Genomic DNA, 18913 nt, shown 5'->3' with positions numbered 1-18913 from the left:
TGTTTTTTGGCTGGCGCCGTGGCTCCCTAGGCTAATCCTCCGCCTTGCGGCGCCGGCACACCGGGTTCTAGTCCCGGTCGGGGCACCGGATTCTGTCCCGGTTGCCCCTCTTCCAGGCCAGCTCTCTGCTGTGGCCCGGGAGTACAGTGGAGGATGGCCCAGGTGCTTGGGCCCTGCACCTCATGGGAGACCAGGAGAAGCACCGGACTCCTGGCTTTGGAGCAGCACAGTGCACCGGCTGTGGCGGCCATTTGTGGGGTGAACCAACGGAAGGAAGACCTTTCTCTCTGTCTCTCTCTCTCACTATCCACTCTGCCTGTCACAAAAAATGTTAATTTATTTGTTTGAAAGGCAGAGTCAGAGAGAGCGAGCGAGCGAGAGCCCCTCCATCTGCTGGTTCTCTCCCTACATGGCACTGACAGCCAGGGCTGGGCCGGGCGGAAGCCAGGAGCTCGGGCTCCACCCAGACTCCCGCGTGGGTGGCCGGGGCTGGGCCGTCATCCATGCTTCCCAGATGCGTTAGCCGGGGGCTGGATGGGAAGTCAGCAGCTGGGAATTCAACCAGCGCTCACACGGCTGCGGGCAGTGCAGGTGGCGGCTTAACCGGCTGGGCCACCACGCCAGCCCCTGTGGACCTGTGGACGTGAACGCGCGTGAATGCCTGGTTACCCGAGCAGAGCCTTCATGTAAGAAACGGCCAAGTGCGTGGACGCAGGGCGCGGGACGCACAGCGAGCAGGCGCGGGGGTCTTCAGTATTCCTGAGAAATACGTGTGGCGAGGAAAGCGCGTGGTCATTTCGCACCAGAATCACCATCTTTTTGTACCATTTATTCACAAACTTTTTTTAAAAAGATTTTATTTATTTATTTCGGGGGCGGAGTTACAGACCGGGAGGGAGAGACAGAGAGAAACTCCCTAAATGGCCACAACGGCCGGAGCTGGGCCGATCTGGACCAGGAGCCAGGAGCTCCATCCGGGTCTCCCCCGTGGGTGCAGGGGCCCAGCTCCCAGGCCGTCTCCCACTGCCTTCCCAGGCCATTAGCAGGGATTGGGTCTGAAGTAGAGCAGCCAGGACTTGAACCAGCGCCCATATGGGATGCTGGCACCACAGGTGGAAGCTTAGCCTACGACGTCACAGCACTGGCCCCTTTTTCACAAACTTTTAAAAAAGATTTATTTATTTATTTGAAAGACAGAGTTTCAGAGAGGCAGAGAGAGAGAGGTCTTCCATCCACTGGTTCACTCCCCAGATGGCTGCAACGGCTGGAGCTGGGCTGATCCAAAGCCAGGAGCCAGGAGCTTCTTCCGGGTCTCCCACGTGGGTGCAGGGACCCAAGCACGTGGGCCATCTTCCACTGCTTTCCCAGGCCACAGCAGAGAGCTGGATCGGAACAGGAGCAGCCGGGACTCGAACCTGCGTCCATATGAGATGCAGGCCACAGCTTTACCTGCTACGCCACAGGGCTGGCTCCTTCTCACAGACTTCTCAAAGTGCCCTCATAGATACCAAAACTTATTTTTGAGTCTCCCCGGAGAGTTCCATGCCATCATCTCTGTCACGTGTCACTAGACAAAGGCACGCGTGGGGTCTCGGGGACCCCGGCCGAGCCCCGATGCCGGCCCCGAGCCGGCCTCCTGCCACGGAGGGCCCCACAGAGGCCCCGGCTCCAGACGTGAGCGCAGTCTCCACTTTCCAGACCCTGAGGGCGCTGTTCCGGTACGAACCGCAGAACGAGGACGAGCTGGCGCTCAGCCCCGGCGACTACATCTTCGTGGACCCCACGCAGCAGGAGGAGGCCAGCGAGGGCTGGGCCGTGGGGACGTCGCAGCGGACCGGCTGCCGCGGCTTCCTGCCGCAGAACTACACGGAGAGGGCCAGCGAGGCCGACACCTGGGTGAAGCACAGGTGAGCGCCGCCCCGCCCCCGGCCCCGCCCTCCCTGAGCCCCGGTCTGGCGGGGGCCACAGCGGCCACGCGCCCCAGACGCCCCGTCACTCACACAGCTGCCTTCTGGGTCCTAGGAACCCAGGGGCTTCCTCGATGGGTCTGAGGCTTCTGCCGATGGTGTTTAGAAAAAGCGAATGATTCCATGTTTACTGCCTAAGGCAGTCACCCCCACCCCCACGTCACTGCACAACCGCCGGCTCGTCCATCCCTCTGCCTGGCGTGTGAGCAGCGAAGCCCGGTGCACTGTGGGTTTTCTGTTGCCGTGGACAACTGACCACACGTGCAGCAGCTGAATCAGTCGGGACCCTTTCTCAGAGTGCTTGCGGGTCCGCAGCCAGGACGGGTTGAGCCGGTCCCCGGCTCAGGACCGCACGAGCCGTGACCGAGCTGTCGGCCGGGGCCAGGGTCTCACCTGTGGTGGTGGAAGTCATTCCTGGGAGCTGCCGATCCCTGGGGCGTCCTGCCCGGCCAGGGTCTCTCAGCCCGGCGCCTTTGGCATCAGCAGGGTTAAGTTTGGTCCCACAAGGAGGAAGAACCCAGGCGAGACTTGGTTGCTATGAGTAGAAGTATCCGTGGCTGCGTCACCAGCCTCACCACTTACAAGTTCCACCTCCTGGGGCTGGCGCTGTGGCTCACTTGGTTAATCCTCCGCCTGTGGCGCCGGAATCCCATATGGGCGCCGGTTCTAGTCCCGGCTGCTCCTCTTCCAGGCCAGCTCTCTGCTGTGGCCAGGGAGGGCAGTGGAGGATGGCCCAAGTGCTTGGGCCCTGCACCCTCATGGGAGACCAGGAGAAGCACCTGGCTCCTGGCTTTCAATCGGCACAGCACTGGCCATGGCGGCCATTTGGAGAGTAAACCAACGGAAGGAAGCCCTTTCTCTCTGTCTCTGTCTCTCACTGTCTAACTCTACCTGTCAAAAAAAAAAAAAAAAAGTTCCACTTCCCATGCCCACTCCCCGTCACTACATAATAAGGAACCCTTCCTCCAGTTTTTATATTTATTTTATTTATTTGAGAGACAGACACAGAGAGAGAGAGAGAGAGAGAGAGAGAGAGAGAGAATCTTCCATCCACCGGCTCACTCCCCAAATGGCCACAATGGTCAGCGCTGGGCCAGGCTGAAGCCAGGAGCCAGGAACTTCCTGCGGGTCTCCCACTGGGTGCAGGGGCCCGAGCACTTGGCCCATCTTCCGCTGCTTTCCCAGGTGCACTAACAGGGAGCTGGATGGGAAGTGGAGCAGTAGGACTTGAACCGGCGCCCATGTGGGACGCCAGGGTTGCAGATGGTGGCTTAACCAGCTGTGGCCTCCTCCAGCTTTCTGTAGCACGGGGCCCCTGCTTTCCGAGTGGCCCTGGCAGCACCTCCGACGTGCAGACTGCGCACGCTCACTGGGGTCCGCTCGGCCATGCTGCGTACATTCCTAGCCCCCCACTCCCGATACCGAAGTTAGTGTTGGCGAGGCTCTAGCCAGAGAGAAAGAACCAGAGTTCCACGCAGCTGTAAGGTTAATCCTCGGAAATATTTCACGTGTGTGTAAGATATTTTCTATCGCATGACACACAGCACACAACGAGTCTTTGGAAAATGCGTATTAGGGGAAAACTGCGTGGATTTCGAAGTCCTTTGCAGCAAAATGAATTTATCTCGTTCCATTGCTCATGCGCCTTTTGAAAACGGGGCTTTGCTACGACCGCTGTACATGTGACCTGTGCGGGTTCATGTCAGGGACTGTCTTGGCCGTTGTTGAGGTCCGCAGCCGGGCGCTCAGGTGGAGAGAGTCCCCCACAGGCTGGGGCGCGCTGTCCCCGTGGAGCCGATGAGGACAAACACCAGAGGTGGGACCTGCAGACAGGGCTCTGGGAGTCTGAGCTCAGGGAGTGCCTCCACCTTCCGGCAGTGACTCCTTCCTGGGCGCCGCTGCACCCTCGATGCCGGCCGAGCCGCTCCGTCCACATCAGAGGGCCGGCTCTGATGCTCCAGACCTGACTCGGCTTCCTACTACGCGGGCGCTGGGGGGCAGCGCTGACAGCTCAGGTCGTGGGGTTCCTGCCCCCACTCGGGACCCTGGACTGAGTTCCCAGCCCACCCCCTCCACTGCAGGCGTCTGGGAGTGGACCAGCAGAGGGGAGCACTTTCTCTCTGTCTCTCAAATAAATGTATAAATAAAATTAAGATGGCTCCCAACGGAGCCTCTGAGGCCCACTCGGGGAGTCCAGGGGATTCCCTGGAATCCAGTAGATCAGGGTGACAGGTCTCTGAGCCCCTCCCGCAGCGCCCACTTGCATTGCGCTGGACCTGGGAGAAGCCCAGTGCGACCCCAGGCCGCTGGCCCGGCTCCCTCTGCCCTCCGGCTCTCACGAGAGGCCCTGGTAGCCTGCCCTCATCAGAAACTTCTAGAAGGGGAGTTCTGGGGACCGTCGTTCAGCCTGGCCTCGATGACACAGGCGAAGCCACCCCAAGGTGCTAGTGCCGTTCTCCTGTGGGCGTTGGCACCTCCTCCCAGGTCTCAGCCAGGAGGGTGGGGGTGACCGCAGCAGGGCGGGGCATCCCCACAGCGGAGAGTGGGCGGGGCGGGGAACACACCCAGAAAAGCCCTTTGTTGTGGGCCAAGACTTCCTGGCGCCCTGGGAGCTGACACGGGCACGGCCGTGCCTCCGTCCCCAGGAAGGAGGCCCGAAAACTGTTCACTCATGGACTTGACCTGGGCTTGTCAACTAACCCACCAGTCACCCGTCCCCAGGCGGCCCCTCCCGCCCCGGCCCTTGTCTTTCACCCAGAAGATCAGGAACCACGTGGGGGCTGTGGGTGGCGGGAGCCTACTCAGCAACAGCGGCGGCTTCCCAGGCTCTGGGCAGGAAGCAGGTGCTGGGAGGTTGCAGAACTAAGGGTGCGAGTGTGGGAGCCCAGAGGACCGGTCACCTTCCAGCCAGGTCGGGGACGCGGCCGTCACTGCGGGCGCACCTGTCAACGGACGCTTCAGCAGCCACACGGCAAGTGGGTGACAAGGCTGAGCGACATCCCCTGAAGCCCCGGCCCCCACCAGCCGCACGTGTGTGGAGTGGGGTCTCTCGCAGGACCTGATGCCCTGTGAGTGTCGTCCTAGGAAGACAAGGGGCACACAGAGGGCCGGCCGCCACGTGCAGCCCTGCCCAGCCCTGACCTCGCACCCCAGCCTCCAGGGCCGTGAGGCCCCGTGCCTCCGTGGAAGCCCCAGCCTGTGCCCCGGGACACCTTGCAGAGCCCTGGAGAACCGAGTCACACGTCTGCCTGGGGTGTCATCAAAGAGGAAGACAGAAAGTTCCAGAAGCCGGCTCTCTCCTTTCTCTTCCCGTGGCCGACATTCCCCAGGTTCCCCGTCGCGTCTCGCCAGAAAGCTGGGCGTTCTCTCTGCCCACAGGCTGCTCAGGCTGCCGTGCACGGCAAAGCTCCATGTCGGTCCAGGGAGCAGGGCGGGGCGGGGCGGGCGCCCACCTGCCCTCCGGAGGAGGAAGGAACCAGGAGGTGGGGCTGTGCCCGGGTGCCCGGATGGGCTCGTGTGAAGGACTCGAGGCTGGGCTGCGGCCACCCGTGCCCTCCGCCTGCTCAGGACACGCCGGAGTTCGCGTCTCCCTTCCCTGCGCCTGGCCGTGGGGGAGGCACGACCCCCAGGAATCGCCTTGGCCGGGACCCTGCCACAGCCTGCAGGTGAAGACAAGACCGCACAGTGACGCGGGACGACAGCCACGGCCTCCAGGCAGCTCAGGGACTGAGCAAACTCAATCAAAACACCACCGGCGAGGAGGTCCAGGACCTTGACCGTGGGGTGCGAGGCCGGCGGCCGAGGCTGTGACCCGGACACCTCTCCTGGCTTGGGAGAGGGCTCAGAGCAGGAGCCCGGGGAGCAGCTGATGTTGTGTGGCACCGGGGGCCTCGGGGCTCCGAGGAAGAGGATGCCAGCATTACAGCCGGTGCAGCAGGTGGAACGCGTGCCACGCTCCTGCCTGGGAAAGATGAACCGGGAAACGTGCCGATTCCCCCGGAGTCACCCCCAGGCGAGACCCAGTGGCATCGGTCGTCTCAACGTCACGGGACACTCAAGCAGTGTAAGCAGGAGAGAAGACGTTGGGGAGCTTTGCCCACCAGACGTGAGCAACCCCTCGAAAGTCTGCCGGGGCCTGGCCAGAGGGCACGAGAAAGCTGCGGGCGGCCGTCCTCTTCCTCCACTGAAATCCGCTCACGGCAGAATCTAGAGTTCCACGGGAACCGTGGGAGGGAGCCGTGCTCCAGAGAGAAGCCGTCTCCCTCCTCCCCGCCTCCAGCCCCCAGGACAGGGGACGCGGGAGCCCGGGGGGTCGGAGCCACAGAGGAAGTCACAGAGCGCGATCGCAGCAGGGCTCCCCGAAGGATGCGTGAGAATGGCCCCTCCCGCCAAGTGGCCGCCTGCCTCCCTGGCCCTCCACGCAGGCCCACGGCACCCACACGGCGCCACTGCACCCTTCGGTAAAAAGGGATCTGCAACAGCTTCGCAGGAAACGCCTGCGTCTTTTAAGTCCATTTCCCACAGACTTTCAGAAGGACCCTCATTCACAATTGCAGGAGAAACACCTGGGGCCGGTGCATAGCGGTAAAGACACTGCCTGCAGTGCCGGCATCCCATGTGGCCGCCGGTTCGAGTCCCGGCTGCTCCACTTCCGATCCGGCTCCCTGCTAATGCACCTGGGAAAGCAGTGGAAGATGCCCAAGTCCTTGGGCCCCTGCGCCCGCGTGGGAGACCTGGAAGAAGCTCCTGGCTCCTGGCTTCAGATCAGCCCAGCTCTGGCTGTTGCAGCCATTAGGGGAGTGAACCAGCGGATGGAAGACCTCTCTGTCTCTCTCTCTCTCTCACTCTCTCTCTCTCACTCTCTCTCTCTCTCACTCTGCCTTTGAAATAAATAAATAAATAAATCTTTTTCAAAAGAAGAAGAAAAACGCAGACTCTCAGAGAAATACCCCGCGTGTGAGGAATGAGCAGAGGCGGAGCTGAGAGAACAGCGCGCGGGACGAGGGCCCCTCCCCCGTCTGGGATGAGAACAGCGCTGATGCTTCTGAGCTTAAAAACGCCCCCCCCCCCCCCCCGGCGAGGCATCGTGCGTCAGGTGCTTGCCGACAAAGCAGGCGGCACTGAAGCTCTCCACGAGGCAACCGGGCAAGACGCTCCAAGCACCTCAGCCGGAGCCCCCCGCCCTGTGGGCTCGGGACCCTGTGCTGCAGAGGAGGGCGTCGGGGTTCGGGTGCAGAGGGCGCCGAGACGAGCACACGCGGGACCCCCCCTGGAGAAGAGGAGCGTGGAGTTTGCACGCGCACAGCGGCGGCGGCGGCAGAGCACGGGAGGAGTTTTGGGAAGACAGGAGCAGCCCACAGTCCGGCCGCCAGGGAGATGGTCGTTCCGCTGATGAGATGCACAGACGTTAGACACTATACCCTCATGCAAATATAGCCAAGGCACTCTTTCTTTAAAATGTTCATTTGTTTATTTGAGAGACAGAGCTACAGAGAGGCAGAGGCAGAGAGAGAGAGAGAGAGAGAGAGAGAGAGAGAGAGAGGTCTTCCACCCGCCGGTTCACCCCCCAGATGGCCAAGTGCAGCGGGGCTGTCGTCTCGCTCCTGCTTCTGGGCGGAGGGGTGACAGCGGGTTCCCGTGGCGCCGCAGCCCGAGCCCCCCGGTTTTGACTTCTGGCCCGGGTTTCCGGGCCCCAAATAGCACTGATGTCTCAAATAGCATCGGAGCCACCGTCTAGGAGCAGTGGCCTCGCCGCCTGGACATGAAAGCGCCCATGGCAGGTGGCGACGAGGATCCCGAAACATTGTCCTCAGGGGCTGGTGTGGTGGCACAGCGGGTTAAGCCACCGTATGAGAAGCCGGCATCCCGTATGAGCGCCGGTTCAAGTCCCAGGGCTCTGCTTCGGAGCCAGCTCCCTGCTAGTGCCCGGGAGAGCAGTGGAAGACGGCCCAGGTGCTTGGACTCCTGTAACCACGTGGGAGACCCGGATGAATTCTGGGTTCCTGGCTCAGCACTGGCCATTGCAGCCTCTTGGGGAGTGAACCAGTGGATAGAAGATTCCTTCTCTATCTCTCTCTCTTTTTCTCTCTCTCTCTCTCTGACTTTCAAGTAAATAAATGAGTCTTTTACAAACCAGAACATCATTCTCATGGGCTGTGTGCCCGCAGTTCCACACCACCCTCTCTGTGTCCAGCTCAGGGCGTTCTCAAGCGCGTCCAGGACTGGACGCCCTGTCTCCATGGCAACCACAAGACGCTGCCTCTGTTTGCAGGACCTACACCTTCAGCCTGGCCGTGGAGCTGAGCTCCAGGAAGGACGGTGAAGCCAGCGGCCGGCAAGGCGGGGAGTTTGCCGCTGCGCAGCCAGCTCGGAGCGTTGGCACCTTACAGACCCTGCAGGTAACACAGCAGCCCACTCCCCAGTTTGTATCTACTTTTAAGATATGCAGAGCAACAGAGAGAGAGAGATCGTCCATCTGCCAACTCGCTCCCCGAATGGCTGCAGCAGCTGGGGCTGGACCAGACCGAACCAGGAGCCAGGAACTCTATCTGGGCTGAATCTTCCATGTGGGTGGCAGGGGCCATCACCTGCTCCCCCCCCCCAGGCTTGTTAGCAGGAAGTTGGGTCAGAAGCAGAGCAGACAGGATCAGAACTGACAATCGGCCGGCGCCACGGCTCACTAGGCTAATCCTCCGCCTGCGATGCCGGCATCCTGGGTTCTAGTCCCATTTGGGGCACCAGATTCTGTCCCGGTTGCCCCTCTTCCAGGCCATCTCTCTGCTGTGGCCAGGGAGTGCAGTGGAGGATGGCCCAAGTGCTTGGGCCCTGCACCCGCATGGGAGACCAGGAGAAGCACCTGGCTCCTGGCTTTGGATCGGCGCAGCGCCAGCCGCAGCGCCAGCCGTAGCGGCCGTTGGGGGGTGAACCAATGGAAGGAACACCTTTCTCTCTGTCTCTCTCTCTCTCTCTCACTGTCTAACTCTGCCTGTCAAAAAACAAACAAACAAACAAACAAAAAAAAAATCTGACACCCCAAACCGCAGCTGAACCCAGTGCTCCACAATGCCCTCCCCGGGGCGGGGCGGGGTGGGGGGAGAACTCCTGTCAGTTCATTCCCCAAACGCCAGCAACAGGCTGGGCTGGGCCAGGCTGGAGCTGGGCCAGGACGTGATCCGGGTCTCCGACGCTGCAGGAGCACGGAGCACTGTCGGGGCCCCCAGGCTGCAGGGGTCCGGCTTGCCTTGTGCGGCTCGCTGCACAGGGCCGGGCGGGGGCTGGCGGGAGCAGCCTCTGGTGTGGCCCCAGGAACTCCTGCAAAGCGGGCGGCCTGTGCCCCCAGCCCCTGCCACTTCCCAAGGAACAGAGACACCTGCTGGAGGAAGTGGCCAATGGCACAAGGCCTTGGGCAGGTGCAGGGGCACACGTGCTGGCTCCTGCGATGCCCTCCCCACCCTGTCCATCCTGGCTCCCAGCAGCCCCCACTGACCTCCCGTGGAGGACTCCGACTACTGTGCCCCCACCCTCCCCGTGACACAGCGTCCCTTGCTTGTCCCTTCGCCCCAGGGAGGTCTGCACCAGCCTAGGGACCACGGCAGGCACTGCAGCTCCGTGTCCCAGTGCCTAACACAGCCCCTCTCGGTGTCACCGGGGCCTGGTGGCCGGAACCCTGAATCGAGGGCCTGCGCTGAGGCTGGGGTGGGGCGGACTCACCATGCCACCCCTGGACGCTGAGCGGCTCGGGCCTCGCTTCCCTCCCCGCAGGCCGCCCTGGCGAGGAGACGCGTGCTGGTGGTGCGCCACGGGGAGCGAGTGGACCAGGTCTTCGGGAAGTCATGGCTGCAGCAGTGTTGCACCCCGGACGGTAGGTGGCGTCCAGGCGAAGCTCCAGACAGCAGTGCCCCGGCCTTTTAACACCAGAGATCCCCTCTGTGGTGCCCGACCCCGGGGCCCATCGTCTGTGACGACGATGACCACAGTGCCACGTGGGGTGCAGGCTGGGGTGCACCTGCACGTGCAGGACGTCTGTGCAGTGGGTGCAGGGAGCCAGCGAGTGCACGTGGAGCCACGACACCTTAGCAACCACAGCGGTGCCGCCCCTGAACCCCCCAGCTGCCACACGGCCCCCGGCCCCTGTCGCCTCTCTGGGTCTCTCCCAGCTAATCCTGACTGCCACTGCCACGATCCCACGACACCTGCTATGCAGCTTGACAGGCACACAGGGCTCTTGTTCTCAGCTCTGCGCTCCCAGCTGCCTGGGACTGAGGACCGTGCGGTGGACACAAGGTGGACCCTGTACGGGTGACCCATGCCCCTGGCAATGCTCACTCCAAAGGAGAGCCCTGAGTTACGCCACCAAGCCGCGGCTGACTGCATAAATTAAGGGATCGCCCCAGAGAGACAGAGTCCGTTCACAAGGGCGGGACTGGCCCAGAGGAGGGGCCGTGGGTGAACCAGGGGGTGCTCTGAGCTGTCACCAAGGGCTCGCAGGGCCCAGAACATGGCTGCCCCTAGGAAGTAAGGCCTAAGGGAGACAGAACCAGACAGCAGGGGGCAGTGACACTCACACACAGGGAGCCGGCTCAGCTGCCCTGTGCTGCAGAAGCCGACGCCTGGGCCACCTGGTGGCTGTGAGCCAAGCAGAGCGGGCTGGCGGCACCATCTGGTGAACAGAGCAGCCCACCTCCCGCTGTCCCTGAGCTCAGCACCAGGCTCTGGGCACTAGCTCCCTGGCCCTCCACGTCCTCACTTTTCCGAGGAGAGAGGTTAGGTCACCTGCTTCTAGACAGCACGCAGAGCAGCTAGGGCTGGGGTCTGCCGGCCCGAGGTCCAGCACAGGTGCCCCACGCAGCCTCCGGGCACCCCCAGGCTGAGCAGCCGTGGCTCTGGGCAGCCCCGGGGGCGGGGTCCAGCTTCACCCGATTAACTGAGGTCGACTTGAGATGACTGTCCAGGTAAGCCACGTCCATCACAGACACTCACAGGAAAAGTGGGGGCACCTCTGCAGAAGCCAGGGAGCACCGAGGGGCCGGAGCTCTGTCCCGGGACAGAACCCACGTCTGAGCACCCAGCCCCCGGGAAGCGACGCGGTGACCTTGCTCGCCACGGGGGTGCGGCCTGGGGTGCTGTGGGGCAAGTCCGCCCTGCGCGAGGACCCGGGGCCGCTGACACTCCTCTGTGCCCTAGGGAGGTACCACCGGCCCGACCTGAACTTTCCCGGCAGCCTGCCCCGGCGCAGCAGCGGCCTCAAGGCCTTCGAGAACGACCCGCCGCTGTCCTCCTGCGGGGTCTTCCAGGCCAGAATGGCAGGTAGGGGGTAACGGCCCTAGCAACTGGGCCCAGCTGCACGGAGGGAGCCCCTGCCGCCTGCCCTGGGCGTCAGTGTCAGCGTCAGCCTCACTCCCAGTCTAGGAGGAGGAGGAAGCCTGGCGGGGAGGGCCAGGTCTCACGCACAGTCACCGAGCGGGGAGGAGCGTGTCCCACCCAGCACCGGGCGGTGTGGGGAGCCGGGAGGAACGGAGGACGGGCAAGCGAGGGAGGAAAAATCAACCCCACCGGGTGCTGAGGAGGTGGCTCAGGTTAACAGCCCCGTCCCTCGCCGGCGTTGTTTCGAATTCTGTCACGCTGGGCCCTGCTTTCTGGCTGGGGTTCTGCTGTGTTCCACTCCGCTGTTGGCTCAGAGAGACCCCCGAGTGCGTCTGGACTTCGTTGTGTGGATTCGGAAACTCGAATCACAGAGGCCAGTGGGCATCCCTGGCCACACAGCTGCTCCCTGCAGGGAGCCCAGGGGCCGGCTGTCCTGCTGTCCACCCAGGGCCCGGCTGTCCTGCTGTCCACCCAGGGCCCGGCTGTCCTGCTGCCCACCCAGGGCCCAGCTGTCCTGCTGTCCACCCAGGGCCCGGCTGTCCTGCTGCCCACCCAGGGCCCAGCTGTCCTGCTGCCACCCAGGGCCCGGCTGTCCTGCTGCCCACCCAGGGCCGGCTGTCCTGCTGTCCACCCAGGGCCCAGCTGTCCTGCTGCCACCCAGGGCCCGGCTGTCCTGCTGCCCACCCAGGGCCGGCTGTCCTGCTGCCCACCCAGGGCCCAGCTGTCCTGCTGTCCACCCAGGGCCCGGCTGTCCTGCTGTCCACTCAGGGCCGGCTGTCCTGCTGCCCACCCAGGGCCCAGCTGTCCTGCTGCCACCCAGGGCCCGGCTGTCCTGCTGCCCACCCAGGGCCAGCTGGCCTGCTGCCCACCCAGGGCCTGGCCGGCCAGGTTGCCCTGCTCGCTGGCCCCAGTGTGGAGCGTTGGTTGATCTCCGAGTGAGAGTGCCGTCCTCACACCACGGCTGATCTCAGCTCCCAGGGAGAGGGCCCCGGACGCAGTCGGAAAGAGAAGGCATCAGCTGCCCGGGGCGGTGTGAGCTGTGGGCTCCGTGTGTGTGTGTGTGCACAGCAGTGTGGGCTCCGTGTGTGTGTGTGTGTGCACAGCAGTGTGGGCTCCATGGGGGGGGCTCCGTGTGTGTGTGTGTGTGTGTGTAGGTTCCGTGTGTGTGTGTGTGTGTGCACAGCAGTGTGGGCTCCGTGTGTGGGGGGCTCCGTGTGTGTGTGTGTGTGTAGGTTCCGTGTGTGTGTGTGTGTGTGTGTGTAGGTTCCGTGTGTGTGTATGTGCACAGCAGTGTGGGCTGACTCCCCACAGCTCTGTGTGTGTGTGTGTGCACAGCAGTGTGGGCTGACTCCCCACAGCCCTGTGTGCTCCGTGTGTGTGTATGTGTGTGTGTGCATGCGCACACAGCAGAGCAGCTGAGGGCCTTCCCAGGACCCAGAGCCGCCCTGTCACTCAGCTTTGCAGCCCCGAGCCTCACCCCTGACTCCCAGCCGGCTGCATGCCCCCAGCTCGTGTGTGTGTGTGTGTGTGTGTGTGTGTACGCTCCGTGTGTGTGTGTGTGAGCACCCACGCGTGGGCGTCTGTGTGGGCCCTTCCTGGCTGGCCTCTGCCCTCACTTGCTCAGGCTCCTGCAATATGGAGCCCACACTGGGTGGCTTAAACAGTGGACAAGCCTAGCCCCGCAGGGCTGGGGCCCCAAAGTCCAGGCGGCTGGGCCCCCGGGGCTGTGTGTCCCAGGCGTCTCTTGCTGGCTTGCGGGCAGCATCTTCTCCTCGTGTCCTGTGGGTGTCGCTGTGTCCACCCGTCACACGGGCTTAGACCTCCCTCCCTGTGACTTGGTGACGGCGTCCCTGGTGCCCAGGGCAGCCTGCAGAAGCCGGAGTCCCTGAGTGAAGTGACACAGGGGCCACAGAACCCACACACAGCCTCCCGACCCTTCAAGTCTTCTAGACCACTTGTGGTGCCGCACACAACACGAGCGCTGGGTGCGAAACTGTCACACGATACTATCCAGGGAGTAACCACAGGAGGAAACGGTACAGGCTTAGCACAGGTGCAGTCTTTTCCCAGATCTTTGGACCTGTGATTGGTTGAATACCGCGGCTGTGACCTCACAGCTGGGCCGGGTGCAGCCGCCCTCTAGAACCCCATTTCCCAAAAAGTGGCAGTCGGAGATGCCAGGGGCTAGGACCCAGGGAGACACAGCTCCACCCGTCACGGCCCCCACACCTCGCCTGTAGCTTGTGTGCCCCAGGACTCCCCGCTTCCCAGAGGGCGGGGCTCTGAGGCACAGGGGCAGCCTTGGGCTTCCTGATGCTGCAGAACAAGTGGCCGCGGCCCTACGGCCCCAGCTCTGCAGACCAGAAGCGCAGGCTCAGGGCACTGAGTCCCAGGGTTCCAGGGCCCTGAACCAGGAGTCAGCTGAGCTGAGGTCTCATCCCGAGCCGGGGCTCCTTCCAGACCCACGCAGGCTCCTGGCAGGATTCAGCCCTGTGGCTGTGGGCCTGGGCCTGCCTGGTGCTGGCTCTCAGCTCCTGAGGCCGCCACACTCCTCGGGCACCCAGGGCACTCCCCCGGGAAGCCGACAGCCGTCTTCAGAGCTCTCCGGCTTTCTCCGGGCCCACTTGGAGGGAATCTGTGCGTCTGGGGTGCTCCTGGCTTGGGCAGTCCCCCAGGATCAGCTCCCGCTGCCGCTTAGTGTACGGTCATCACGGGCTCCGCCTACACCCCAGGGAGGCAGGTGGGGTGCACAGACCACAGGGTGGGATCAGGCCGTCTCAGCACCGTTCCTGCCGCAGGGGGTGAGTCTCCCACTGCAGGCTGGAACTCCGAAGGGCCGTCTCCCACCTGCTCTCTCCCAGGGGACGCACTGCAGGCCAGCGGCATCCGAATCGCCGCTGTGTTCGCCTCGCCAGCCCTCCGCTGCGTGCAGACGGCAAAACACATCCTGGATGGTGGGTGACGGCGGTCGGGCTGCCCACGCTGCTTCCACCCCGCGGGAAGCGGGTGGAGGCGGAGCTGGCTGACGGGTGAGGGGTGGGCAAGAAACAATCACGCCAAGGCAGCTGCAGGCGGGCACACTGCTTCTGGAATGCCAGGTGTGTAATGCCGCTGGGAGCTGGGGCCGGCGAGTGCCTGGGTCTGTCATCGCACCCCGCACCTCTGGCCCCCTGTGGAGACCCCTGTGTCTGGAGCCAGGCAGTCAGACGCCTACGAGGCTGAGAGCTGCAATGCCGGCTCTGCCCAGGCAGGGGGCGCTGCGGGGAGCTGTCCAAGGTTCTGAAAGGCTGAGCCCAGGCAGCCGCCTGCAGACCCTGCCGCAGGGTCCGTCTACACGGCAGCCTGTTGGGAGGCCTGGGCTCTGCTCTCCAGTCTGAGTCCCACCTGCTCCTCCCTGGGGTGGGCATGGCCGGGAGCACGGGCCCTGTTCCTCACGGCGGTAATAGAGGGCAGAGCACGTGACAGGTACAGCAGGTGGGGAGATGTGGAGGGCACCTTGATCGGCCTCTCAGAGCCACAGGAAGTCAGGTCAGCAGCAGAAAGTGGACGAGGGGAGGGACCGCTGGGAGTCTGAGTGAGGCTGAAGCTATGAGACAGCTGCCAGGGACTGGGAGATGCCCATCCAAGGCAGCACCAAGGGGCCGCCTACGGCATCTCAGACCCCCGTCTCTGTGCCCAGAGCACTGGGACCCATCCGGCTTCAAGCTGGCCAAGTCCTCAGTGGTTCTCAGCCTTCACCAGGGCTGTGCTGTTGAAGCGGGGGCTGGGCATCGGCCTGCTGTCCACAGCCCCTCCCAGCCATCTTCCCCGTGGACAGAGGGTCCCCACTCCTCCAGCACCTGCCAACTGCCCAGCGATTTTGCTCTCAGAAAGAGAGAAATTCCACAGAGCAATATTTGCTAAGAAAAAAGCCACCTGTTTGAGAGGTGGTCCAGAGGTGTGTGTGAGAGTCTGAGTCCAGGCGGGGACCCATTTACTGGAAGCAAAAGTAGACGAGGAGGAGGACAAACCCCTGTGTTCTGTCGCACCAGAACTCCAGCTGGAGAGGAGGCTCAAGATAAGAGTGGAGCCCGGGATCTTTGAGTGGACAAAGTGGGAGGCCAGCAAAGCGCCCCCGGCCCTCATGACCTTGGAAGAGCTGAAAGAGGCAGGTCTCAGCGTGGACACTAATTACAGGTGCGTGGCCCTGAGCTCCCCGCCCCGGGGCGCTGACTCTTGTGGAAGGAAACGCTTACAGCCTGTGCTGGAGAGGGGGAGGATGGGTCCAGTCCGTGGGTGCAGAGCCAAGGGGTGGGGCTGGGTGGGGGCCAGGGCTCTCAAAAGCTGAGAGAAAAGAGGTCTGAGGAGCTGCCGGGAGCCTGGCCGAGGGCAGGGTCCTCGTCCTTTCCCTCCCATGCCTGCCTCTGCCACACAGAGGCCCCCCCGTGTTCCAAAGAACGCGTGATGGGCACCGCTGCCCGCCCTCAGCACGGAACCAGCGCCCCCTGCCGACCGCACCCCGCGGTCCTGAGCCTGTGTTCCGGGGTCCAGCATGGCCGCCCCACCTCTCTCCTCATTCCAGGCCTGCGTTTGCCCTCTCCTCCCTCACGCCAGCTGAGAGCTATGATGACTACGTGGACAGGTGCGCCGTGAGCGTGGCACAGATGGTCAGCGCCTGCCCACAGGACAGTAAGTGCCTTGCTGCCGTGGGGATGGGCTCACTTCCAGGGTGCACACTGGATCATCTCTGAGCCCCTGCGTGCTCCAGACTCCCCGACCCCCTTCTGCAGCCAGCTGAGTGCAATGTCACTGCTGCTGTCCTAACCGGGTGTGCCGTGCCCCCTAAGCCCTGGGGACCCCGTTCTGTCTGAGTGGCCAAAAAACCCAGGGCCAACACAATGCTGTCTATCCAAACACCCAGGTCAGCTCCCGGGATGCAAGGGGACCAGGCAGGAACAGTCAGATCTACCAGGTGTGGGCGGGGGCGGGCTTGGGCCGGGCTGGCCTCCCACCTCCTGGCTTCCACTGTCCCGGATGAAGCACCTGCAGATCTGGCTTCCCATTCTGTCCCCAAGCTGGCAGGGGTAACTTTGTCACCCCCGGGAGACTCACTGGGCCAGTGATCACTGGCTGTCTCTGTCGCAGCGGGAGTCACAGCAGGCTCATGGCTATAAACCCACCGACAGTTCTAAAGGGGACTGGATCCCGGCTGGGCGGCAGCCACTATCACATCACAGCCTGTGATTGACGGTGCCCGCGAGCTGGCCAGAGGGCGGTGGCTCGGTCACTCTCCCCCATCTCTGGGGCTGGCGGGCAGGGGCTGTCCCCAGGTCCCCGTGGGAGGTGAAGGATGCTGGGGTGGATGGAAGCCAGTGCCACGCGCACCTGCCCCTGCCCCTGCCCCTGCCCCTGCCCCTGCCCCTGCCCTGGGCCCTCTCGAGGCTCTGACACCGCGGGGGCCACGGACAGCCCTCACCCCCAGGTGTCTCTTTCCTGCAGTGGGCGTCATCCTCATTGTGAGCCATGGCTCTGCACTGGACTCCTGCACCCGGCCGCTCCTCGGACTGCCGCCCCGGAGCTGTGGGGACTTTGCCCAGCTGGTGAGAAAGGTGGGTGCCCGCTCCTGCCCCTTTGGGCCACAAAGTTGTGCCCTGCGAGGCACAGGGCCAACACACACCCCAGCGTCAATCCGAAGCCAGCAGCCAGGAGCTTCCTCCAGGTCTCCCAGGCGGGTGCAGGGGCCCAAGGACTTGGGTCATCTTCTACTGCTCTCCCAGGCCACAGCAGAGAGCTGGATGGAAAGTGGAGCAGCTGGGACTTGAACCTGCACCCATATGGGATGCCGGCACTGCAGGCAGCGGCTTTACCCGCTGAGCCACAGCACCGGCCCCATCTTTTTTATTATTATCTTTGAGAGGCAGAGAGACTCATCGCCAGCCGGCCAGACGTGGTTGACCCCCCAGATGTCCTCAGATCTGGGACCTCAGTCCAGGTCTCCCGCGTGGGTGGCAGGGATCCGCCACGCGGGCCATCAGCGCTGCCTCCTGGGAACTGGGAGCTGCCGTGGACACAGACCAGGGAGCTCTGACAGGGGTGTGGGCATCTTTTTCCTCAATGTGTGCTTATCTGAAAGGCAGAGTGACCGAGAGGGACAGACAGGGAGAGATAGGGCTCCTGTCCGCTGGTGCACTCCCCAGATGCCCGCAACAGCTGGGCCGCCTGGTCCACCCTGCGGGGTGTGGTAGTAGCCGCAGGCTGATTGGCCGGCGAGGAGTGACTGATGCGTAGTCCTACAGGTTGATTGGCTGGTGAGGAGTGACTGACGTGTAACCCTGCGGGCTGATTGGCTGGTGAGGAGTGACTGACGCATAGCCCTGCGGGCTGATTGGCTGGTGAGGAGTGACTGACGTGTAACCCTGCGGGCTGATTGGCTGGTGGAGTGACTGACGTGTAACCCTGCGGGCTGATTGGCTGGTGGAGTGACTGACGTGTAACCCTGAGGGCTGATTGGCTGGTGGAGTGACTGACGTGTAACCCTGTTGGCTGATTGGCTGGTGAGGAGTGACTGACGTGTAACCCTGTTGGCTGATTGGCTGGTGAGGAGTGACTGACGTGTAACCTTGTGGGCTGATTGGCTGGTGGAGTGACTGACGTGTAACCCTGCGGGCTGATTGGCTGGCGGAGTGACTGACGTGTAACCCTGCGGGCTGATTGGCTGGCGGAGTGACTGACGTGTAACCCTGCGGGCTGATTGGCTGGCAGAGTGACTGACGGCCACGTTTCCGTGTTCCAGATCCCATCCCTGGGCATGTGCTTCTGTGAAGAGAACAGAGAGGAGGGGCGGTGGGAGCTGGTGAGCCCGCCCGTGAAGGCGCTCACGCACGGCTCCAACGCGGCCTTCGACTGGCGGAGCTGGATCCTGGGCAGCTGAGCGGCCGCGCGTGGGCTCAAGCGCCCCGCGTGGGGAGCCGCAGACCGCGCGCCACGCCCGAGGCCTCCGTGTTCCAGAACATTCGCCTCTCGCTTCTGCCGCGCTCACCCCGGCGGGGGCTCCAGGGCCCACGGGCGCGGCTCTGACGGCGGCCCGGGTTCCCCTCGCGCGCACTGGCCGCCCGCGTGGCTGCGCTGCTCCCGCAGGGTCAGGTCCCAGCGCCTCCTCCCCCGCCTCACGCGGTCCTCCGCCGGGGCCCCGCCCTCCGCGGTCAGGAAGACCCCCACCCCACCCTGGGCACACCGGGCCTTGCGGTGTCCATGGCCCAGGCGTCCGGGCCGGCGCCGCCGTAATAAACGACCGCAGACTCGGTGAGGACAGCTCGCCCTGGGGCTGCGCTCCCGTGGGACCCCTCCCTGCACTGTCTCCCTCCCAGGGCGCCCACTCCCCGCCCCCCAAGGCCAGCAGCGCAGTGTCCACCCGTCCCCTCCTGTCCCTATACACGGACCCCCAAGTCCACCCGTCCCCTCTCTCCTCTGCACGGACCCCTGCCCCGCCCCTGCCTCCCTCGGGTGTCCCGGGGCCCCTAGCATCTTAGGGCCGGCTCTCGCCTCTTAGCCGCACCTGAGCCCCTGTGTGTCCCGGGCCCGGGGGCTGGGACAGGGACGACTGG

The 18913-nt window shown here is 63.8% G+C and overlaps 1 protein-coding gene across 2 annotated transcripts in view; it reads left to right on the top strand.

The window, feature by feature from the left end:
• UBASH3A (ubiquitin associated and SH3 domain containing A) overlaps positions 1-18469 on the top strand; it is a 29186-nt gene extending 10717 nt beyond the window's left edge. The window contains exons 6-14 of one of the 2 annotated variants that reach the window (XM_002724219.5): positions 1699-1907; positions 8239-8365; positions 9729-9828; positions 11151-11273; positions 14192-14284; positions 15362-15506; positions 15892-15998; positions 16809-16918; positions 18103-18469. In XM_002724219.5, coding sequence (XP_002724265.3) covers positions 1699-1907; positions 8239-8365; positions 9729-9828; positions 11151-11273; positions 14192-14284; positions 15362-15506; positions 15892-15998; positions 16809-16918; positions 18103-18240 — 1152 coding nt within the window. In that variant the 3' untranslated portion in view covers positions 18241-18469. The remainder of the gene's footprint in view (positions 1-1698; positions 1908-8238; positions 8366-9728; positions 9829-11150; positions 11274-14191; positions 14285-15361; positions 15507-15891; positions 15999-16808; positions 16919-18102) is intronic. The other variant, XM_008253532.4, reaches the window with a different exon arrangement.
• Positions 18470-18913: the final 444 nt, after the last annotated feature.

This window comes from Oryctolagus cuniculus, chromosome 4, assembly GCF_964237555.1.
Source record: "Oryctolagus cuniculus chromosome 4, mOryCun1.1, whole genome shotgun sequence".
Taxonomy (NCBI): Eukaryota; Metazoa; Chordata; class Mammalia; order Lagomorpha; family Leporidae; genus Oryctolagus; species Oryctolagus cuniculus.
This window is presented reverse-complemented; position numbering and strand designations above follow the sequence as displayed.